The sequence below is a fragment of the Pangasianodon hypophthalmus genome, chromosome 10 (genome assembly GCF_027358585.1).
Source record: "Pangasianodon hypophthalmus isolate fPanHyp1 chromosome 10, fPanHyp1.pri, whole genome shotgun sequence".
Classification (NCBI taxonomy): Eukaryota; Metazoa; Chordata; class Actinopteri; order Siluriformes; family Pangasiidae; genus Pangasianodon; species Pangasianodon hypophthalmus.
The window spans coordinates 21,784,531-21,809,892 of record NC_069719.1 but is presented as its reverse complement, the minus strand read 5'-3'; the positions used below and the strand labels follow the sequence as shown (position 1 = coordinate 21,809,892).

Genomic DNA, 25,362 nt, shown 5'->3' with positions numbered 1-25,362 from the left:
TTCCAATATTTTTGATCACTTGGAAAATAGGTGGGTTCAAACAAAAGGTGCCATGTTCAAGTTGTATGACACATCTAAATGAAAGGAATTGAAAGCTGAAATTCTGATATATAATCTCATATTCATCTTTTGATCTCAAACTCAAATGTCTGGTGTATAGAGGAATGCTTTTCAGTTGCAGCACTCGGCACTACATACATATATGGCCAAAAGTTGGCAGACACCTTCATCATCGGGCTTATCTAGTGTATATAGTGTATATTTTATATGAAAATTATGACTACATACCTATATGTATATAGTCAAGAAAATATGGTACACGCACAAAATCCTGTATTATACAGAGGAGTATTACATCATCCACTGTGCTCTGTGAAAAATGTAGTGGTACATCAAGTTATAGCAACTGTTGCAAACAGACTTCTTGCTTATAGAAAAGTCACAGCTGTCTTTATCCCTTACATGGGGTGATTTAATGCTTACCTTACATCTCACACAATATCAGATAGACTTCATTCTTGAACATCACAAATTTAAAGGATTCCATGACAGTACCCAAATGCAATAAATATAACATCTCTGATGCTAGTATTAAGTTATAAGAATATGTGCAGATTGAGAGACTTCCATTGTTTGGTCCAAAGTAATATCACAATTCCAGTTCCAATCCAAGACAGCTAGCCTATCAATGAGACAAAACTTAAATAAACCAAGAAAGTTTAGGTCTACTGCTGTTTTGAGATTTTCAAATTAATCTTCTAAATTGCTATTTTTTTAGTCCTAGGCTGTGTCCATTTGTACAAATAATGTGTCAGTAAGAATCTATAACATTAGTTGTCTGCATTAATACCAAATAGACACCAATTGCTGTCTCTTCTCCACCTAAACAAGGTATTCTCTAACATCTGAGAAATTATGAGAGTCCATTTTAAATAAAAAATAATGCTAAGGGCATAAGATAAAACAGCTTAATTGACTCATCTCAGGTTTAAATCTCCACCTTGCTGGGGTTCCACTGTACCGACTTGTGAGTCACCACACCAGACACATGGTCCTTAAGTGACAAGATGCCAGAATGAGAGCATACAGGCTTCACATGTGCTTATGCACTTAATTTCCTAACCCTATTAAGGACTGTGTCTGGGATGCTTCCAGTCACTGTCAAATCACTTAAAGCATTTATCACTGCTCACTGACTTCTCAGTCTATAGACTGTTAACCGCTAAGCTGTCATGTCACTAACAGGTCCTAAGCTAGCTAGCTGTATATGTGCCATTAACCTCAAATCTGTTTCAGCTGTTGTATGTTTATCAGATTCAAGGCACATGAAATTCACATGAAATGCATTGTCAGGTAGTCTACTTTGTGAGAGATTCAAACTTTATTGACAGTTGTATTATTTGTTTCATTAAATAACCATACGCTAAACATTATAAAGTATATGGAACATTAGCAATTGAGTTGTTAGAAGGACAATGGTGTATAAATGGAGAGGAGTTGACAACAGATTTGAAAGCAGGAAAAACAGGATTCCCAAGGTTAGACCTACTTCTGCCCCAGTTGAGAGAGCTGTGGAGAAAAGGTACATAAGGTATATAAGTAAAAAAATAAATAAATATAGTAAACATTAATATATGTGAAATGTGGATGTGTAGAGTGGGTTGTTTATTGTCCTAAACGTATTGCAGACACAACGTGGATAGCATCAGATAGCGCCAGGTATAAAGGACCTCCTGTTCCACTCCTTGCTGCATTATGGCTTGATCAGTCTGGAGCCAATTTTGCTCCATAAAGGGGAACAGAGACATGATATAACTGTCTCTATGAAAAATGGTTAAACATAGCACCTCTGTTGTAGTGTGTCCCTCTGGAGAAACCCTATAACAGAGGTGTTTTCTTTCAAAAAAGGTTCCAAGAAGAACCATTTTAAAAAGCTTGAACTACTAACCATCCAAAAAAACTGTTGGGAGTGGGAGTGTATTTACTTGTGCTGGAAATGGCACATTTACCACACGACCAAAATGAGCACAAACAGTTGAAAATATTTACTTAAGAAATGGCACATCATGATCTGTTTGTTTGGGAAACAGAAAGCCTTACGGTGCACTTTAATATGAGGGACAATTAAATAAACAGCTAAATGCAGCAGATTGCAGTGAGACTTATTTTCATGCCTTCAGTCTATGAATGTGGAATATTCTTGTTACTTTTCATTCTCAGCTATACTCTGATATTAAGCAGTTATACATTTAACTGCAACTGATGTCTTCTCATCAAAATTTTCTGTGTTCATGACTAAAACATTGTTATGAATGTAGCACAGGGATCTTGTACATGGAATGTACATGGTAGAGTGAAATAATACCTGTTTCAGGAATTGTGCTGCACTGAACAGCTCACTGCAGCCATACATCACCTTTTTCCCCTGCTTGGCCTGCAAAGAGAAAGTCATCACTGTACCATCATCAGCACAACATGACCTATGTTTCTCTAGAAATCCATTTACTATTAAAAGAACATACCCTTGTGTAGTCGACGAGATTTTGATATTCTATGTAGTTACCCCCACCAACGACAAAAACAATGGCCTGTAAAGAAAGGCAAGCTTAAAATATTAGATGAACCATGACTGGCCACAATCTTTCAGGCTTATTCATTAGCTACTGAGCTCATGCCAGATTACAGAGGCTTGTGCCAAATTCACCAAGAGTCAACATCTTTAAAGGCTATAATGGACACCATTGTTGACAGTCTCTCCTGCTTCTTTGTCACTCTTGGTAAGTAGTAGTGTGTTACACAATCATTGTCCACTTTAATAGGAACACCTGTACACCTGTCTAATTATGCAGTTATTCAATCAGCCAATCATGTGGGAACAGTGCAATACATAAAATCATGCAGATACAGGTCAAGAGCTTCAGGTAATGTTCACATCAAACAAAAGAATGGGGAAAAAGTGTGATCTCTGTGACTTTGACCATGGCATGGCTGTTGGTACCAGATGGGCTGCTTTGAGTATTTCAGAAACTGCTGATCTCCTTGGAATTTCACAAGAATGACCAGACTGGTCTGAGCTGACAGGAAGTCTATAGTAACTCAAATAAGAACTCTTTACAACTGTGGTGATCAGAAAAGCATCTCAGAATGCACAACACATCAAACCTTGTGGTGGATGGGCTACAACAGCAGAAGACCACATCAGGTTCCACTGCTGTCAGCCAAGAACTGGAATCTGAGGCTATCATGGGCACAGACACTGAAGATGGGAAACAGACCAGGTGATTTTTTTTTCCCCCTAATCTTCAACTGTCCAGTTTCGCTGAGCCTGTGCCCATGATAGCCTCAGATTCCAGTTCTTGGATGACAGGCTCAGTGTTTTGTGCATGCTGAGATGCTTTTCTGCTCATCACGGTTTTAAAGAGTGATTATTTGGGTGATCAGAGTGATCATTTTCCTCTGACCTCTCTTATCAACAAGGCATTTGCACCCACAGAACTGTTGCTCACTCAATGAGCAAAAAGTTTTGTTTTTCGCTCTATTTTGTGTAAACTCTAGAGAATGTTTCTGAAATGATCAAACCAGCCTATCTGGCACCAACAGCCATGCCACAGTCACAGAGAGATCACATTTTTTCCCCCCATTCTGATGTTTGACATGATCATTAAATGAAGCTCTTGACCTGTATTGGCATGATTTTATTTATGCATTGTGATGCTGCCACATGTTTGGCTGACTGGATAACTACATATGAGCACCTAATGAGCAGGTGTTCCTATAGATGTTCCTATTAAAGTGGAAGGTGAGTGTATGTAACATTTTGAAAAATACTATTCTTGATAAAATGTCCATTCTGAATAACTGTTATCTGAAAATGGCCATGTGCAAATTTTTAAAATATTGTCTTATAGTAATAGACAGTTGTAGTAATTCTACATAGTACATTTGTAAAGCACCGACTAAAGGTGAAACCTACCTCTTGAAATGGGTTCTTGTTCCTTGGAATGGAACTAGAAAAATAAATAACAGGCAGAGTTGATTATTTAGCATGACATCATTTTAATATGTGGAGACAATAAACAATAAAATAAAAATAATATATCATTCGTTTTCCAAATGTTTTGATGAAGTAAGTTACAGCACTAACAATACCCCTGGGTTTTTTTTTCATGACGATTTGACTCGTGTCTTATATGTGGGTAACAGAGACAAACTGTTGCCATGATTGAATGGTTTTATCATGCATTATGAATGAAGTTCACACAGATATTTCATTACCAAAGTTGTTCAGAAAAGCGCTTCCAGTATATAGACCCCTACCTTTCACTGCCGCGCAGCATTTTTGGGTCAAAGTATCTGTAGTCATCTGTTTCCTACAAGATCACAGCAAATTAGGACATATACATTAGTTCAAATCATCAGGCCTAAGTTTAAAATCTTTTTGCTTTACGTTTTGAAGCAGCCATATGTCAATAGGTGATGACTTTCAAAGAATTCAGTGAGTAAAATTCAGACATCACTGTCCCATTTTGTCTGAAATATGAGTGAATTGTCTCAGGAGATGGGACAATGACTTTGCTCCCCCTCACTCATCCTCCCTATCGGCTGAGGCCAAGCCTGTCTCTTCTCCCACAGGACCTCAGCCAGCATGGCCTGGCAGATCCCCCACTCCCGCACATACTTCACCACAAAAAGGAATATTTCACCATTAGCTCGCTGAAAGAGGAGCACCATGGTTGCTTCCAAATGGATAAATGCTCCAGATTTTTGTGCTATCAACTTACTCCTTTGATGGCTAACACTAAAACCAAGTGGGGAACACTATTCATGGAGCATAGCGCTATTGTGTTTTTGGATAGTCTAGGTTGAGTACATGTGTCTCTGTGATGCTCATCTGAAGAGCGGGCAGAAGCATTAGGACTTGGACAGTTCTCTCCCTCTCTTTTTTTCCTCCAACAAGAGATGCACTGTATTGAGCTCTGTAACTCCAGTAGCCAAGAAAATGTTAATATTCTTACATCTGATTCAAGTGTGTGGTCAAGTTTTGAGACTGCTATAGCATAAGCATTTCTAGTCTGTAAAGAGATCACTTAATCTGTCAACTGCAGCTTTTTGAAAGAGGAGGGTGATTTAGACCAAAATATTTTTTTTGTGTCAGCTAGAGAGCTAGAAGCTAGTTAGAGGTATATATGTATAGATGACAATAGTGATAAGTGATAAGTCACTCACAAGGTGACTTAGTCCTAGTATCAGAATTAAAAAATTACAAAGGTGCAACCGTCAAAATCGTTCTGAAAATGTCATTCAGGGAGACAATAATATGGCTTATGACTAATGACTAATATGACTTATTTGAATGGAGCTCCTAGAAGTCTTATTACTGGAAGGGTGTCAAACAGTTGCCACATCATATCCTCTGTACACAATTCCACATTTATAAAAGATTAGCATCAATCACACCCCCGGCAGTTAGAGACACAACCTCAGCAGTTAGAGACATTTTCAAAGGCAGACTTTTCCTTTAAAACAGTCCAACAATAACTTAAAATGAAGCAATGCTCTAAAAGGGAATTTCTCTACCAATACAAAGCTCATGTGGTCCAAAGGCTTCTGGATTTGAGGAATATGAAAAAGCACAGCCTTTTCACCTTACTGTTTCTGTTTTAAATGACATGTGGGTTGAGAGTATTAAGTAGTTGGCTTTTGGTATTCAATGGCATTTACTAAACAATAAAAAAATACAGTAAGTGTTTGTGTGTGGTGATCTAGGAAAACCCTTCACATTTTCTAGTATATAAATTCTGAAAACTACTTACTTTCCTGAACTGAAATATGTTTCTCTATTGCACATTCTCAATCGCAACGTGAACTTACAGCATTTTAATGTTTGGTTACACCCAAAAATGACTTTTTAAAACTGCATTTAAAACCTCCATTCTGACTCCACTGAAAGACACCTTCTATTTATTAATTTCATTTGTATTTAATTTATTATGTAATAAATAAGACTTACAAGATATAATGATGAAACCTATGATTGTCTTTATATTTGCCTTTATTCAAAGCCTACTGACTGACAGGCTAGTTAGGTGTCCAGCACAACCAGCAGTCATTCCATGTTTAATAACAATATAACATTTTATTAAAATGTGGGCTAAAAATATTTAAGTGTAAATATGTTATAGGCAGAAAAATACATGGGCATGTTTGCTTCTATGCTATCCTAAAATATCTATTAAAATGTTTAATACACAGAGATTGCTGAGAATCCATCCATCCGTCCATTTTCTGTACTGCTTATTCTACAAAGGGCCACGGGGAGCCTAGAGCCTATCCCAGGAGACTCGGGGCACAAGGTGGGGGACACCCTGGACGGGGTGCCAACCCATTGCAGGGCACAATTGCGTGCACACTCGCACACCCATTCACACACTACGGACAATTTGGAAATTCCAATCAGCCTACTGGTTGAACTGGGGACTGGGGGAGGAAGCCGGAGTACCCCGGTCTCCCCTGAAGCACGGGGAGAATATGCAAAATCTGCGGACACAGGATGGAGATTCGAACCCCCATAGAGTGGTCAATTAGTGTAGAATAAATAGAGCATGCATAATCAAGCAGCTGTCACTGTTTGCATCTGTTCTTCATAGGATCTAATGATACACTACAAAATCCTTGAACTCTACAAATCTTAATACTTAGTGTCTACTCACTGTAAACCCTCCCCCCACCATGCTCTCTTTCTTCTCTCTGCAGGTGATTCCTGGTTGTGCATTAAAAAATCAGATCAGATTACTTCGAATGGACTCTTTCTCTGCCCAGTCTCTATACTCAAAGAGCCTCACCACAGCTCTGTGCAGGGAATATTTAATGTCTCAAAGTACTCGCTCTAATGCAAACTGGGCAATCTGCTTCAGGAAGCCTGAAATGCTGCAGCTGGTCTTTTTCTTTTTTTGGTAATTCTTAACATACCAAGATCTAGTTAACTTCTACTGGATGACTGATTCTGATTATTGTTGATGTGAAATACTTATTGCATAAACAGGTCCTAGAAGGCCATAGATTTTGTTAGAGAACATGCAGTACTCTGCAAAAGTTTTAGGCACCCGGTTTTTTTTTTAGTACAAACTTTGTTAGAGATTTTTATTTTATGACTTCTACAACTTCTTATTGAGTCATAAAAACATTTTAGATTTCCAAACATTAGTTTTCCAGCATAAATACAAATGTTACAGAAAAACGTTGTCAGTAAAGAAAGCAGCAGATTACATAAGAGACACTTTTCAGCCAAAAAACGTAATGAAAGCTGTTGGGTTTTGCTGCAAAAATAAGAAGCAAGTGCAACCGTCAAAATCTCCAGAAGAACTGTGGCTGGTTCTGCAAGATGCTCAGTAAAACGGACAGCTTATTTCCTTATAAAACTGCACAAATTTTTACCTGAGACTAGTAATTTTTTTTTTTTTAAAAAGCAAAGAGTCATCACACCAAATATTGACTATGTTTCATTTATTACTGTTCACTGCTTTACTGCTCTTTAAAGTGTTTTTTTAAAATGTAGAATCATTTCATTTCATTATTTTTGCAGGCATCTTTGCTCTACAGCATTTCTCTGCATGTGCATAAGACTTTTGCACAGTACTGTACCTAAACAAAGAGCATCATGAAGATAACAGAACATACACCACAAAACCTGAATACTCCACAAACCTGGGCTTTGAGTTGCAGGAAGAAACACTTTACTAAGAAAAATAAGAGAAATCCTATGATGTGGAAAAAGGTTCTCTGAACTTTTTGCCCTTGGCACAAAGCAAACCCAACACTGCTCAGCACCCTTAGAACAACATCCCTGCAGTGAAGCATGTTGGTGGTATCATCTGGTTTTAGAATGCTTTTCATCACCTTGGACGGGGAAACTGGTCAAGGTTGAGGGCAAGATGGATGGAGACAAATGGACATCAATCCTAGAAGAAGATGTGTTCCAGTCTGCAAAATTCTTGAGACTGGGATAAAGGACAATGACTCTGAGCATACTGCCAACCCTACACTGGAGTGGCTCAAAACCAAGAATCTAAAAGTGTTAGAATGGCCCAGTCAAGGCCCAGACCTCAGTCTGATAGGGAATCTTTGGCAAAAATATCAGGGTTTGGGTGTGCAAAGCTAAAAGAGACAAAACCCAGCAAAGAGGCTCCTTTTGTTTACGTAACCTTTGTTTCATAAAATTATTTTGCACCTTTAAATGTTAGAGATACTGTACAAATCAAATTGTAGAAATCTCAATTAAATCCATGTCAGCTCCAGGTTGTACCACAAAATGTGGTAAATGTTAATGGGGGGTTTACTTATGCAAGGCGCTGCAATTTACATACGGTCATAAAGAGGCAGCCTGTCAGATACAAAATTTATTAGCATCGTCAAATTAGGTTGCACCACATCAAGTGCAAAAGCTCATATGGAGAGAAATAACTCACCGGATTTGACTTCATGTCCATCAGGTTGTCCAAGATTCGAGTAACTGGCAAATTCTATACAAAAAAAAGTAAAGTTTAAAGATAAAGAAAAATATTAATATTCAACGAGTAATTAAAGAATAGACTACTTTAAACCCAAATTTGAGATGGAAAAAAACTGTTAACTGTAAAATGTAAAAATGTTTAGAAGGGTTGTGCTGATATACAATAATGATGGTACAGTATGATAAGGGAATCTGAAATAATGGTATATTGTTAGATTGTTCTTCAGTCTTCCATATCTTGTTAAATAACAATGCTATATCTTTTAATGTCTTCACTGTGACCATGTTGTTTGTTTCTCAAATTAGCGAAAAATAAGCACTGGCAGAAGGTAGCATTGCCGCCTCACAGCTCCAGTGTCCCCAGTTTGACCCTGAGGTTACTGTGCAGAGTTTCTGTTCTCCCTGTGTCCCCAGGGGTTTCAGCTTCTCAGCTTCAGCTTCTCCAGTTTTCTCCTACTGTCCAATATTCCTGCCTCTACACCATGACTCAGGAATAGGCTGTACACCATGACTCTCCACCATGACTCTGATCATGATAAATCCATTACTAACAGTGAATTAATCAGTGATAAACTAGAAAATGGACTAGAACCCCAAGTTCTGTTGGCTTGAGTTTAGCTCAGTCCACATTTTGGAAACCACACAACTGGGTACCTGGGCAAGTGGCCAACGGAAGAAGTACAGTTCTCTTGCAAGCATTTATTTTGGTTTCACGCTATGGTGATATGCCTCTCTGTGTAGTCCTCAGAAGCCCTTATTTCAATACGCCAACTCTAGTTGTCTGACAGCCAATGCATTGGGGAGGAGACCCTCCTCCCCTGTACTTAAGGGCCAACGTACTGTCACCATGTCATTCAAATTTTCTTGCTTTAATCAGAATGGTCTACCTTTATACGGCTGCCCTGGATGTTTGGCGAAATAGTCCACAGTTCGAGCTAACAACTCCACCTCTGGACACTAACCTAACAACAAGATCTCAGGCATGGACACTCATACCTGATGCGCTTTGTGTCTCAGGCTGCAATATGCCCAGGCTGCATTAGCCTCAGCACACTTTTGCAAGCTTTGAAGCCAAAATAGTTTGTCATCCCAAAACCCACTGCTGCGGCCACGGCAGGTCATACAGTGATGGGTGCAGGGGTTGCGGAGACTACAACTGGTGCATGCTAGGTGGGATAAGCTTCCAAGGTGGTGTGGCTAAAATGTGGCTAAAAACTTATAAATTTCCGTGCACGATGTGCACAAGCTCTTTAGGCGAGTCAAGACCTGCAAAGCAACCAAGCCAGGTGGCATCCCTGACCAAGTCCTTTGAGCACGTGCTGATCAGTTAGCCAGTGCATTCAAAGACATCTTCAATCTGTCTCTTACTCTAACATTTCTGCTTGCTTCAAGACATCCACCAGTTTTTCTGTACCTAACCATATAAAGCAACATGTCTTTATGACTGGCAACCTGTAGCACTCACCTTTATCAACAGCAAGTGCTTTGAGTAGCACATCAGAAACCTGACCTAAGACCCTTTCATAATTGTCAGAACAGATCAAAAGATGACACAGCTGCATTACACACAGCCTCTGTCACCTGGAAAACACACCTATGTGAGAATGCTGTAGATTACAGTTCTAGATGGAAGCCAAGCCTGAGATCTGGGCAAATGGATCTTCAGCTTTCTGACAGGATGGCTGATCGGTGTATTTCCGTCCATTGTGTTTTAGGTTAAGCATAGTGGTACACACAGTAATTAGACAATTTTTGTCACATAGGTCTTTTTTTTTGTAGTGTGAACTATGGGGGAGGTCTGACGCAAGTGAAGACAAATTTAGGCGTCCAAATAATTGATACCAGGGCTAGCTGGTCCAAAAAAACCTCCCAATAATATCAATATAAGGTCTCATTTTTGGCATCCACATCAGATTATTTGTGGTTAACTGTAATGAGCCCACCGCTGTAGATTCACACAGCCTATCAGTGACAGTCGTGTCAGGTGAAACACCCCTAGATTTGAGCTCGATTTGCTCTAATATTTTTCAGCTCACTTCAGTGACACGTCCTTAACATGTCATAAAGAGGGATGTTCCAGATTCAGTTTTGGGGGTAATGAACCTGAACGAGGTGGATTATTTACTCTGTTACTCTATTCTTTCCCCCCAAAAAATACTGCGCATACAGTGTCCAATCAAAGCAAAAATTACACAACAAGATGGATGACAGAACCACAAGTTTTTCCGTTTATCAGTTGCTTTTTTGCTTTTCTGTTTACCACGTTTTCTTTGGGAATGCATATGATGTTTTAATAGGAAATGCATACGAGCCCAGTAGAGCATTATGGCCTTAAAAAAAAAAAGTATATATATATATATATATATATATATATATATGTACACACACACACACACACACACACACACACCACACACACACACCCTATCTGTCTGAGTGTGTGTGTGTGTGAAATATTTCACAAATATTGTTATTATGCCATCAGTGAGACATGGTAAGCCTGGATTCATGTGCTGAATACTAAGGGCCCTTTGTATAAACAAAGCTACCCAATGACAGTTCACATATATATGGCCACATCTCTGTCTAGGAGTTGAAAGCTATTTGAGAAGATTCATATTTGAGGGGTTCCCCCCTTGACATAACAGTAATAACAGTGGGCTTATACTCACATGCTGTTTCAAGACCAAATTTTTCACACCTTCCATAACGAATTGTGAGCCAGTGTTCATGACTCTGGAGAAAAGGCTGAAAAATAACAGACAGGTCACTTTAAATCTTGCCATCAACAAAATGACTTAATTCTTATATATATATATATATATATATATATATATATATATATATATATATATATATATATATATATACATATATACACACACACACACACACACACACACACATATATATATATATACATACACACACGCACATATAAAAAAAAATTGATATAGCTTCATACCCCATTGGTTTCACTCCACTGTTACCATAACTGGCTGGTGCAGTAGCCATCTTTGTGAAAGCTCTGGGAAATGGAAAATGTTGCAATACTGCTGTTCTTATATTTTTCTTGCTGATTTTACTGCAGTTATTGTGAAATTGTGATATATTACTATGTGTTTGCTGACACTGGCAAGAACTCACTTCCACTGCTTTATGTAGTTCAAGGGGGAGAGGTCACAGCCAGCATCAGTCAAAGCCCTTTTATATTGCTCAAGATCACCCTGCAGGAAACAAACTGTGTGAGATTCAAAAAAATATTTATTCAACATTTTTAATCAGGAAAAACATCTGAAATGCTCCTGACAAAGTAACAATGTATTTGACCTAGATCGCTAATCATTACGGTTCTGTCAGCACCCTGCCGTATGAAGGATGAGGACAAACCCCAAACCCTCAGAGAAACACTTTAGTTTACACCACATCAACAAGGAAGCCATTTTGATTTCACCAACATCATTACTAACACAGAAGGCAAACAAAAAATAGTAGAGTTTGAGTAAAGTGTTAGCCAAAAATAATGAGCTTCAGAGAGACTCAGATGAAAGGGAGGATACCAGAAGATGTGGGACAAGATTTCCTGCTCAACTTCAGCTGTTTGTCCTATAAACACAAAATCCCCTTTTGAAGAGGACATTCTAAAGTAGCCTGCATTGATTAACATGATAATCAGAGACAGCAGGGGTCTCTACCCCTAACCCTGGTCCGGATACTTCCTAAGGTCCAGGGTAATCTGTGGTCACTATTGTGGAGGCAGAGTCTGGACACTGTCCAGTCTGGGGTCATCCATATCCTAGCTCTTGGCTCCCTCCACTACCTCTGAAGATTGGAAGGAACTCACACTATCATACTTCTGTCCGGTTAAGTAACATCCAGCAGAAGAGACCCTGCCATGAGTAGAACAATCCTGCATTATTGGCTACAAGTGTAATAAAGCTTGGCTATGGCATCAAAGGGTGTCAGTGTTCCTCAAACCTGCACCAAAGAACAACAAGGCTTTTGAGCAGGATCTGAAAATAGGCTTTAAGAACACAGAAATGGTATCGCATGGAGCACACACACTGTGTTTGGCTTGGTTCTGTGCTACACATAGGCATCCATGCATCTACCGCTAATTACAATAAATCTTTTACCGAAAGTGCACACCAGGAGAGCCTGCCACAAGCCATCTGTACAAAACACTAGCTTGCTATGGGCCCACACAGTCTAGGGAGACTGAAGGATAAGAAGGATGTAATTTTACCTCAGATGGAGGCTGCTGGGAGGTGATATAGTAGATCAGGAAAAGTCTCATCTTATCCTCTGGTGTTCCAGCTACCAACAAAAATTAAAAATCCATCATTAAAGGTTTCCTGTCCAGTAATAATTCCCAAGATTTATTTTAAGAGCTGAATGGACTGTGAGAAGCAAGCAGGTTTGTTCCCAAAACATCCAATAAAAACTTTAAGTGCGGAACAATGGAACTCTGTATAGTTTAAAAACTTGGCACATTGTATGTAATTATTGTTATGGTTATGTCAGTGGAGAGTCTTGTGTACATATCAGAAACGTTTGAATTTAAAAAGCCTGGGGAGATCAAATACAAGTCTCTAAAAACCTCAAAAACCTCATAACACTGGCAAGAGAAAAAACACATTCTGTACTCATCTAACTGAACATATTTAAAGCTGAGGAAGATGAAAAAGAATGTAGAACCATTTCCTATTAAGGGATTTAATGCCTAAGTTACTCAATCATTTAGTTTTATTTGACCTGATATGATTAATCTGTTCTTTGAAGAGCAGTAAAAAAAAGGCCTATTGCTGTATGTTACATAAGCTCACCATCAGGGTCACTGATAATGTCCAGCAGGGATTTATCCAGTGTGGACTTGCTCATTAGCTTCTCCTCATACTCAAAGTATACATCCAGCTTGCGAGACTACAGACAGAACATATAGATCAGTCAGTAGTCAGGGAACAATATGTATATGTGTGTGTGTGTGTATATATATATATATATATATATATATATATATATATATATATACACATACAGAGAGAGAGAGAATGGATTAACATTTGCTCTTGTATAATACTCACCTTAATGTGGTCCAAAACTGCTGTAGCAACATTGGTGTGGAGGTCAATCAGTCTCTTTTTCTCTAAAAGTTCAGGAAGAGAACTGTTTGGGGACAGAAATATTTTGTTACTTGAGAACACAGTTATTTGGGTCCACATAGTAGGACTGACTTGTCACATAGTGTATATTGTATATCTTACCCAATAGAACAAGATAGAAGTTATGCTTATTAGATATGCATTTATTCTTTTATGTAGTAGAGTAAATCAAGTTTCTTTTGAGTGCCACACTTCACATTGCCCCACCTGACGGCTGATGTAAGTTTGGCAGTGTTGTCTGACAACATGCTAATGGCTCCCTCATCTTCCCCTTCTAAGCCCTGTAGTGAAAACCAAAATGTCAGCAGTGCTTTTTCAGACATGTAACATTCTATACAGAATGAGTAAGAAGCGACTTCTTTGTACCTACCATGATGCTCTTTAGACGCTTAACCTCATCCTCCTGGGCTCTGTACGTATCCAACTCCTCCTGCACTGATTCTGCGACCTCAGGGAATGGGCTAAAACAATGAACATGGCAACAGTCTCAGCTCAGCACATAAAGCCAAGTTCGGCCTAAAATATTTTTTCAAGTAATAGTCCAGGCAAAAAAGACAAAAAAAGGGAACTTAATTAAACAAAAGATTCTAAGTAAAATCTTCACTTAAGATGTCATACTAAAACAAAGACACTAAAATCATAATTTGGTACCTATCTCTTTAAATTGACCCTAACCTATCACAGCTCATGCAGCAATGATTACTTATAGATCATTGTCTTCCCTGTCTACAGAAGCCTTTTCTCTACTCCTTTGGATTACACATAAATCAACTGCTATAGCATATCATGGCAAGATCCAAGATATGGAGAACATTAGGTACTCACCTTCCTTTGTGCTTCTGCCAAAACTTGTCTGCAGCAGTGAGATCATAGCTCTTTTTGTTCTTTTTTTTGGGCCGTGCCCCTGCTGGGCTAACTTCTGATCCTGTAGATTCCTCCAGACTGACCCTGTTCAGATGGAAGTCCTGATACACACAAACACACACACACACACTATGTTACACAGCATTATATAATCTTACATGTTACACATAAGGATACTGCCAAAGGGCATGTAGATGTAGATTTTCTTTCTGGTGACATATCTTATGTGGTCATATATCAGTTAAATATCAGATGAACACTGCCATAATCTGTTGGCATAAGCATGTGCCTGACAGAGTTTTTTTTACATTTTTTTTTCCAATTAATTTTCACACATAAAAGGTCTCATCCGTGAATTATAATATTTTGAAAGCATCTATATATGACTATGACAAAAGCCTTAGACAAAAAAGTATGCCACAGTCATTATAACTTCAACAGCTCTGTCCAGACCTGGAGACATACCCCATTAAGACAATGTGTTTTTAGAGGGATTCTGAAAAAATGAAGTATTTATGTTCTTTGGCACACAATAACAGCTTGGTGCTTATATTCCACACACGATGAAATCCTTTTGTCATACAAATGATAACTGCAAATGGAAATAGCTTCATCTTTCCATATGACTTGGAAGTAATTGCATTTTCCATTTTGGGGTAAAAAAAAAAAAAATTAGATCGAAAAACTGGCAGCCTTGTCTGAATAAACCATGGTATTAGCCTAATGACGGATAACTGTGAGTTTTGCTGCTTACCAAGACGTCATGAATGAGAGCTTGGTAGGTCCATGTATGATGGAGTGGGGTGGCAAGATCCAGGTTGCGGTCGGCAAGAACAAATAACGGCCTCTGGAAACTACGAGAAGTTAGGTGCAGACAGAGAAAAAGAGGAACAGAAATAGGGTGCAAAGAGAGAATAAAAAAAAAAAAGCAGATGATTAATCTATCCTCCTCTGGGCTTCAGTTCTCAGTTCCAGCAGTGAAAACAATCTTTTCTGGATCTTTCCCTGAGCTTCTTAGGGTTGGGAGCTGGGTACTCAGGGAGGATGGACTTCACTTTTATTTCTCTGTAATTTCACGGTATACTGAAACTCCAATGAGTGTATACAGGCAAAGAAAAAAGATGGAGATTCTTTGGGGATTATCCCCTAGATATTAAATTCTTTACTTAAAAGTAATTGAATGAATACCCTTGTCATATGCTTTTTGTGCAGTGTGTTTGTTTGTCTCACCTAAACTGGCCTGTGCCCATGGTGTCACCAGTAAACAGGCTGTTACGAGCATCTCGCAAATTCTCTCTCAGTTTCTTGTCAAGTTTCTTCAAAAACAATACAGAGAGTAGTGGTGAAAGTAGTTTATAGATCTGCAGCCATTGCATACAGACAGCATTTAATAGCCAAAATAAATTCTATGCTGAAGACTCATAAAATGAGCCTTTATTCAGGGGGCAAAGAGAAAACAAAGATTCCTCAGACAGATTTCATGGCTTGAAAGGTGAGACAAGCAGCTTACCACAGCTACCATTTCAGCTGCGTTTCCTCTTGGACATCTGATTATTGGAACAGCACCTAGGGAAACAGGAAATCCCAATCACTTGCCAAAAGGAGGGCACATTAGGCTTTGCACACATTTTCCAAAGCACACAAGAATGTTCCAGGGGCTGATTTATTTTTGCATTTCAAATATAGAGATAATAGTGAAATCACTTCAAAAGTAAACTAAATTTAATTCCGTTTTCCCTTATTTAACAATGACACCATTGTAAACAAAAATGTTTTGGTACAATAAAGTTGCTTTCATAATAATAAACATTTAGTTTGCAGTATAAAACATGTTAATCAGAGAAATATGTTGTCAAGTGGCAGCGGCACAATGCATAAAATCATGCAGATACAGGTCAAGAGCTTCAGTTAATGCTCACATCAAACGTGAGAATGGGGGAAAACGTGTGATCTCTGTGACTTGAACTGTGGCATGGTTGTTGGTGCCAGATGGGCTGGTTTGTATATTTCAGAAACTGCTCATCTCCTTGGAATTTCACACACAGCAGTCTCTAGTGTTTACACAGAATGGTGCGAAAAACCAAAAACATCACGTGTGCGGAGGGTTGACAGGCTGAAACACCTTGATGGGAGAGATCAGAGGAGAATGACCAGATTGGTCTAAACTGACAGGAAGTCTATAGTAACTCAAATGACCACTCTTTACAACTGTGGTGATCAGAAAAGCATCTCAGAATGCACAACACATCAAACCTTGAAATGGAGGGGTTCAGGAGAAGATCACATGAAGTTCCACTACTGTCAGCCAAAAACATCTGCCAAAAAGTATCATGGGCACAGACTCACAGAAACTGGACAGTTGAAGACTGGAAAAAGACCAGGTGATTTTTTTTTTCTAATCGTCAACTGTCTAGTTTGGGTGAGCCTGTGCCCATGATAGCCTCAGATTCCTGTTCTTGGCTGACAGGAGTGGAACCCAGTGTGCTCTTCTGCGGCCCATCCACCTCAAGGTTTAATGTTTTGTGCACGCTGAGATGCTTTTCTTCTCACCAAGGTTGTAAATCGTGATTACAGTTACTATATATCTTTCCTGGCAGCTCTGGTCATTTTCCTCTGACTTACCAACACTGCGTTTCCACCTACAGAACTGTTGCTCATTCAGTTTCTGAAATATACAAACCAGCCCCTCTAGCATCAACATCCATGCCACAGTTAAAGTCACAGAGATCACACTTTTTCCCCATTTGACATGAACATTAACTGAAGCTCTTGACCTGTATCTGCATGATATTATGCATTGTGCTGCTGGCACATGATTGGCTGATTGGATAACTGCATAAATGTGCAGGTATACAGGTGTTTCTATTAAAGTGGACGATGATTGTGTAACACGCTACTTACCAAGAGTGACAAAGAAGCAGAAGAGACTGTCAACAATGGTGTCCATTATAGCCTCCATATCAGTGTCCATAATATCCGGTTTGTTGATTGCTGAAAGAAGGGCAGTAGTTTTGTCAGCCACTAGAAGCACACTGCATCATTTGCTTAGAGGTGAAAAGTGGAGGTAGATCTGTTGAATTCTTAAATCTGAAAGGTATTCTTGAAAGGCAATTAATGTTCTATAACAGCTGAGCTCTGACAGTAGTGCCAGCTGCAAGGCAAATTACAGGTTTATATTAATATGCTCTTCCTAAGATATTATTATTTCTATTGTAGTAGCTGATTCACATGGACTTGTATAGCAGATGCTCCATATAATCTAAGACTAATATACAGATTTAAAAATGAGCTGTTATTTAATGAAGAAATAAATATAAGTTTGAGTCTTGGGTGTCAGGTCAGTAAGTTTTCTGCCAAATATTTTACACAATAGAGAAGAAAGGCCTCTTTATAGAATAGCTTTGCTTTGCTATAGAGAATGATCCAACACCTTAAACGTGGAGTACAGCTAAACCCATAAGTCATCCTGTGGCCCTGGCAGTCATAGTTCCCAGACAGACTATTGAAAACTTTGTGTGTGTCATGCAAAACACTAATTTTCTTAAAAAAAAAAAAAAATTGCTACAATTGCTGCAATTGCTATGGTTAAATATGACTGAGATAAGTCTTTGATCCATTGACTTAGTTGGATTCTGAATTTCTGAGGGTGTAATACTTCTTGATTATGTTGAAATAGCATCCCACGTTTTATCCTTTCAAGGCAACTGATATCCGGAGGCATGAATTTGTTGTTTGCTGATGCTCCACAGATTCTCAGTGGGATTCAGATCAGGTCACTTGCTGGTCACTTTATCAGACAGCCATTTTTGAAGCCCATATTCATAGCATACTCTTTTGTTTTCTTGTCAGCAAGTGCTTGCCTTCAATGGAGGTCAAATATCTGGCTTTACACATTTTGCAATGTGGCAGAGTATTCTGCACCTTGTTGCTCTTGAAACAGTGCTGGCACCAGTCTTGTCAGATATCTCTTTGCTGTTGGCTAAAGGCTTTTTCATTGGCTGAAGGCTTTTTCATTTCTCATCTTAGCAATTTATTGACTTTATGACTGGTGTTTTCTCTTCTGCAGTTAAATATTTTTCATCCCATGATAACAGCATTATCAATGACGTCAAAGAACTTGCTTAATACCATAAAACAGCACGACTGTGGAAAAAAGTGCAGAGATGGCAGCAGTATGTGCATGTGCAATAATCAATTGCTGAAGATAATTTTTGCCAAAATTCCTTGCACAATAAGAGTCCTTAAATTGAATGCATCAGGAAAGAAAAAGAAAAAGAACAAACCTTTTTGCATAATAGTGTAACACATAGTGTAAAGATGTCACTTTAAAAATGTCTGATGTCTCAAGTCTAAAAATCAGCCCATATCAGAACACAAGAATGCCACAACCCCAACTCTTAAAACAGTGCATGTTGGTTTAATAAGTCTAAATACACTTCCTCTGTTCTCTAACCGCAGGTCAAAAAGGGAAGAGAAAAAGCAAAGGGAGAAAGCATCAGTCTGTCTGTGACTGTGACTCAATGAGGAACTGTAAGTGTGTGTCAAGAAAACACACCTATATAAAACATTTGCCTTATAAAGCACAAATATCTGTTATAAAATATAGAAAACTAAGCTAAGAGCAATACGTTTGAAAAATACTCAGTTGTCCAAACGAAATAATTTAACACTTGCACTGCTAATACAGTGTGATGTCATTTAATGTCATCTGCATTTGAAAATGGAAAAAAAGCCATCAGTACTGTGCTACTGTAAATATATCATTCTGCTTCTAGCATATAGCTCACCGTGATAGGAGATCTGTTCTTTATTCTGATTGCAGAGGACAAACATGTCATCTTCTAGTGTTATGAAGTTCAAATACTGATCGAACACCTACAAAAACACAAAAAACAAGACAACAATGTACAGTTAGCTAGCTTCATGTATATCAAGGTGCTCTTGAATGGTCAAATCTGATTGGTCAGAAGGTGTTGATTAATTTTCTATAACAGTACGATACAGCTAGCTGTAGTGCCAGCTTCAAGGTTTATATTTATGCGCTCATTCTAAAATGTTATTGCTTCTATGCTATCAGCTAATTCACAGGAACTTGCACAGCTCCACAGAATCTAAGCCTAATAAACAAATTAACATGTTAAAACCTGTTATCTAATAAATAAAACTGTATAATAATTGAGAAAACGGGCAAATTTGCATCTTTTTGTTCACATAAAGTAAGAAAAAAAAACAGGTAAATTTCAAAATATGTTGTTTTTTCCTGACCTCAAAGAGGATTACAACAACGTCAAAACATTGCTGGAGGCCTTGAAGTATGATGAGTATTGCTGGTGAATACTGCTGGAATGGTGGCATTCCTGATGGGTCTTCTAGGAGGTTTTACCAAGTCTCCCTGCTTTGTCTTTGGTACAGCAGGGACACTACCAAAGGCGGGACTGGCCACAAGCAGACCGAGTTCGTTCTGGAGGAACAACATCAAGTGGGAGCCATTGGTGGACCCCTGGGAGGTGCTGATGCCACCACTGCACATCAAGTTATGCCTTATGAAACAATTTGTCACAACTCTAGATAAGGAGTCGGCAGCCTTCAAGTACCATCAAGACTTCTTCTCTAAGCTGTCTGAGGAAAAAGTCAAAGCCGGTGTGTCTTCGTCGGACCACAGATAAAGAAGATCCTGGAGTGCAAGGAATTCCCCAAGAAGCTCACCAGGAAGGAGAAAGTGGCTTGGAGCAGCTTTGTCGCAGTGGTTCGGGGCTTCCTGGGAATTCATAAAGCTGAAAACTATGTGGAGCTGGTTGAGCCTCTGGTGAAGAACTCGGCACAATCAGCTACAGGATGTCTCTCAAAGTCCATATCCTTGATGGACATGTTGATAAATTCAAGCAGAACATGGGAGCGTACTCAGAGGAGCACGGCGAGCGCGTCCACCAAGATACAGTGGACTTTGAACGCCGCTACCAAGGACAATATAACAAGAACGTGATGGGAGATTATATTTGGGGGATGCTTCGTGAGAGTCTTTTACAATATAGTCCTAGATCTTGAAAAACTACTCACTTCTAAATCTTCTGTGATCATACTTGTATAACTTTAGTATGAATACATGTTAATTTTGATTCATATGTTGTTTTTTCTGACTTTATGTGGATGAAAAGACACAAATTCGCCCATTTTCTCAATGAAAATATGTAAATTTCAAAATACCAATGTCTTAGTCACAAAAGCAAAGTTTGAGGGGAGTAATAGCCATTTTCTATACTTCTATACTTCTGTTTTCTCTACTTTTGAGGCATAAGCAATTAGAAAATAACACTTGCTACCCAGGAACAAAAATTGTGTTATATAGTGTATAAACAGTCAAAAAATTATGACACATCATTCATTAATAAATGTAGAAATTGTAATCATTGGCAAATTTCAGTGGTATAAGAGGAATAAATCATTTTTAAAAAGTGGCCAATTTTTATATGTTTAGTTGAATTTATTACACAGAGGCACTTGTTGCTGCCGGCGGTTGTTACTATAATTAAGTCAGGGGTCTTCAATCGTATCCACAAAGGGCTGGTGTGGCTGCAGGCTTTCATTCCAACCAGGCAGAAGCCACACCTGATTTCACTTGTTTATTCAGTTCATCCTAGTCTCCAACAACTTTCAAGTGTGCCTCCAATTTGGCTGTAATGAAAGCCTGCAGCCACACTGGCTGTTTGTAGATAAGACTGAAGACCTCTGCTGTAAGTTTTCTAACTTTAGATTCTTTATTGCAAAATTCTTGTAGATGCACTACTTTATAACAGTCATCAAAATGAAACTACTACACTGGTGATGAAAATGGGGATTCAACTGTGTGTCAGCAATTTCTGATTAACAATTACAGGAAATAAAAATTGTCAAATCAGGTGTTCAGCAGGTAGAGTTAAAATGAAGCACAGCTGTTAGTTTAAAATGACACAGTGCCAGTAGTACTGTGCAAAAATTTTAGGCACATGCAAAGAAATAGTGTAAAGCACTTATAACCAAATTAAACATTTCCACATTAAAAAAAATACTATAAAGAGCAGTAAACTGTAATAAAGTAAACAAAGTCAATATTTGGTGGGACAATCCTTTGCTTTTTAAAAAACCTCAGTAGTCTCAGGTACAATTTGTTCAGTTGTAGAAGGAAATTGGCTGGTACGCTTTACTGAGCATCTTGGAGAATCTGCCACAGTTCTTCTGGAGACTTTTACTTTCACAATTGCTTCTTTTTTTTGCAAGCAAAAACTCAGGGGCTTTCATTATGTTTTTTTTTTGTCTGAAAAAGTGGTATGTAACATGTTTCTTTATTAACATACAAGCATTTTTGTTGTAAGTGTAATGTTTGGAAATCTAAAATGTTTTTGTACTGACTCAATAATGCAGAAGTCATAAAATAAACATCTATAACAAAATTTAAATAATATTTAAAATTTAAATTTATAAGTACTGGACAGACAATGGAGTGTTAGCTCTACCTTATTATTCTAGAAAACTTTTGTTTGACTTACTTTGGTCACCTGATTCACAGCATTTGCTGCAAGAGCTGCACTTGCTATGTCTTCTAGTTTGCTTCTGGAAATCGCAGAGATAAAGTTCAGGTAGTACGACTCATAGAGTTGGTTCCGCAGGTCCTGTAAGTTTTAATATAATTCACATGAAGTCAGTAGTTGGCTTTGCTTCATGTACATTCAAACATAGCAAGTGCAGGCTTCATGAACATTACAAGAACACTTGATGTGTACTAAAGATTCGGGTTCTGAAGTTCGGCATCCACAATTGACTAATTTAAAGAGCTAACTTTATTTAATCTGATGGTTACGGTATTAACATTTACTTGACATATCCTGTCTATGTTCTCCTCTGTGGGCATCACAAAGTAAATGGCAGGAACATCTGGAATAGGATCTCTGTCTGAGTGTAATAATCTGGAAAACAATATAAGAAAGACATTTAGAACTATGTAGGAGTGGTAAAAACTGTAGTTTCTGGAGAAAAGTCAGTAGAAATGTTATTAGGTATTTGAGCTCCTTACAGGTGGAGAGTGATTCCCATGTCTCTTAACTCTTTCACAGAGAGAAGGGGAGAGATGATGTCTTGACCAAAGCGATCATAAATAAGTACCTAAACAGATGAACAACGAGAAGCAACAGTTAAACATAAAACAGTTTACTCCTGTAAGTTTCCATTAGTAACATGGATTATATAGCATTTACTATGGAGAAGTGAGATTCAATACCTTCCATACTGGTTCAACTGCTGTGTTTTTTAGAGGTGGTGCATTAAAGTTTAGCATTCGCTTCAAGGCAGCTAAGGAAAGATTAATACCATGATTAATTAATTATTAAACCAAATTCACAACAACAACTATCAGAAAAGAAACCACCTGTTGAATGACTTATACAGTACTCTGCAAAAGTCTTAGGCACCCTATTTTTTTAGTACAAACTTTGTTATAGATTTTTATTTTATGACTTTTACATTATTGATTCAGTACAAAAACTTTTTAGATTTCCAAACATTAGTTTTCCAGCACAAAATTAAATGTTACAGAAAAATGTTTGTATGTCAGTAAAGAAAGCAGCAGATTACATAAGAGACACTTTTCAGACAAAAAAACATGATGAAGGCTGCTGGGTTTCGCTGCAAAAATAAGAAGCAAGTGTGACAGTCAAAGTCTCCAGAAGAACTGTGGCTGGTTCTGCAAGATGCTCAATAAAACTTACAGCTAATTTCCTTATAAAACTGAACAAATTGTACCTGACACTATTATTATTTTTTTTTTAAGTGAAGGATCGTCACACCAAATATTGACTTTGTTTCATTTATTACTGTTTACTGCTCTTTATAGTATTTTTTAATGTAGAAACATTTAATTTCATTATTTTTGAAGGCATCTTTGCTTTACAGCATTTCTTTGCATGTGCCTAAGACTTTTGCACAGTACTGTAGTTCTTAAATATTAAAAAAGGAAATTCACAATCATTCTAAAAGATAAGGTCAGAACCAATTTAGCTTTCTTAACTATTCATTCATTCATCTTCAATAACCACTTTATCCTGGCCAGGGTCATGGTGGATCCATAGCCTATCTTGGGAACACTGGGCGCAAGGGGGGATAATTCACCCTGGAAAGGATACCAGTCCATTGTAGGACCTCACATACACATTCTGACACTCAGGCACATCTAGGGACTATTTAGTGTAGCCAAAACACTTATTAGCATGGATTTTGGACAGTGGGAGGAAGCTGGAGAACCTAAAAGAAACTCACACGGACAGTCGTGGCCTAATGGATAGAGAGTCGGACTTGCAACCCGAAGGTGAACCTGAAGGTTGTGGGTTCGAGTCTCAGGTCCGGCAGGGATTGTAGGTGGGGGGAGTGAATGATTGAATGAGTGAATGACCAGCGCTCTCTTCCACCCTCAATACCACGACTGAGGTGAGACCCTTGAGCAAGGCACCGAACCCCCAACTGCTCCCCGGGCGCTGCAGCAAAAAAACGACTGCCCTGTGAACTGTGTGTTCACGGTGTGTGTGTGTTCACTACTGTGTGTGTGCGCACTTGGATGGGTTAAATGCAGAGCACAAATTCCTAGTATGGGTCACCATACTTGGCCACAATTCACTTCACTTCAAAGGGAGAACATGTGAAACGCCACAGTAAGCTCAAACCGGAGACCCTGGTGACAATGCTATCCGCTGCACCACCGTGCCACCCCATTCTTAATCAGCTTGGCAAATATAAGATGTTATGACACTCTGATGTGTGCTGCGAAGACCTCTAGATCTGTAGTAATGACTAATTCTTAGTTAACCATCAGGGTTCAGTTCAGATTTATACAGTGTGTGTCTTACAAGCTCATCATTATTCTGTATTATTCATGCACTAGATAATACAGCTAGGAAATAATTCCAAATATATTCCACCACATCACTGCAGACACACATATATGAAAGGCTAGGTATTTAATTCTAAAAGGAAAATAATGTTTGTATGTCGCAGCTATGAGGGTGCAGTTTCCTAAAGCTGCGTATCTGAAGAAACGCAGACTCCACGCGTCTTCAAAACACTGCTTCCCGGAAACGTTTCGTTTAATGAGATACACATCACATATCCTGCTCGCTGCAGAAGCGTCTTTACAGTCCAGCCGTAACGCAACCTTCTTCTTCTTCCTCTTCCTCTTCAGTCAGGTTGTTATTTAAAGGACATGAGATTTTGGGAGATGTGTAAAATAACCAGCAAAACAACGAGTTTCAGATGTTTTGATTAGCTTGCTAGCCAAACCTGTAACGCTAAAGTGACTTCATCCATACTGCTAGTTTATGCTACGTATGTTTTAAGCACTTTCCAGGAATCAGCAGGACAGTGACATACTCGGTAAAAGATAAATACTTTAATAACATTTCAGAAGTGGTTGGCTTATAATAAAAGTCGGTTATGCACTTAGCAACCTGACCAGAATGTTAGCTGGCTGGGCAGCTGAAAGTACAACACGTTAAATTTATTAATTGTTATATAAGGCCACAGAGGCCCATTTTAAATGTAACCACATTAGGATAAATATAATAAAAGCTATACACTTTCTAAAATAATTCACCAAGAAATGAACAGACCTGTCTGTTTTTCCCGGATGGAGGCCGCCATCTTTACTATTTATGCACTGACAGGGTGGCGGGTGACGTGGCAGCTAGGCACGCGAGCACAGCGGCATCTAACGGCCGAGCGGCTAATATTCAAACAAAGTTGAGGAAGTAACACTGAATCTTCAGAGTCTACCCAGCTAAAAGTCCATTAATCCATCTTTAACAACTG

The 25,362-nt window shown here is 38.5% G+C and overlaps 1 protein-coding gene across 1 annotated transcript; it reads right to left on the bottom strand.

Annotated features, from left to right (window-relative positions):
- Nucleotides 1–1,362: 1,362 nt before the first annotated feature.
- Nucleotides 1,363–25,321, bottom strand: scfd1 (sec1 family domain containing 1). Its single transcript, XM_034307951.2, has 25 exons — nt 25,164–25,321; nt 22,787–22,857; nt 22,583–22,671; nt 22,385–22,475; nt 22,059–22,181; nt 19,323–19,410; nt 17,437–17,526; nt 16,046–16,101; nt 15,766–15,851; nt 15,290–15,389; nt 14,497–14,636; nt 14,042–14,132; nt 13,879–13,952; nt 13,594–13,675; nt 13,336–13,432; nt 12,756–12,826; nt 11,657–11,736; nt 11,475–11,537; nt 11,182–11,257; nt 8,466–8,519; nt 4,318–4,370; nt 3,974–4,007; nt 2,523–2,588; nt 2,366–2,434; nt 1,363–1,569 (listed from the first exon to the last, which is right to left on the bottom strand). The coding sequence occupies exons 1-25, from the start codon at nt 25,192–25,194 to the stop codon at nt 1,546–1,548; spliced, it is 1,899 nt and encodes a 632-aa protein (XP_034163842.1). The 5' UTR covers nt 25,195–25,321; the 3' UTR covers nt 1,363–1,545.
- Between the last annotated feature and the right edge of the window lie 41 nt (nt 25,322–25,362).

What these genes read in the sequence shown, in the direction of transcription:
- scfd1 (XM_034307951.2), bottom strand. Translation starts at nt 25,194, where the DNA reads ATGGCGGCCTCCATCCGGGAAAAACAGACAG. An exon ending in ACATAGACAGGATATGTCAA is followed by an intron (nt 22,182 to 22,384) that starts GTAAATGTTAAT and finishes TAAAACTTACAG; the next exon opens with GACCTGCGGAACCAACTCTA. An exon ending in AACTACATAAAGCAGTGGAA is followed by an intron (nt 11,538 to 11,656) that starts GTGAGTTCTTGC and finishes TCCATTTCCCAG; the next exon opens with AGCTTTCACAAAGATGGCTA.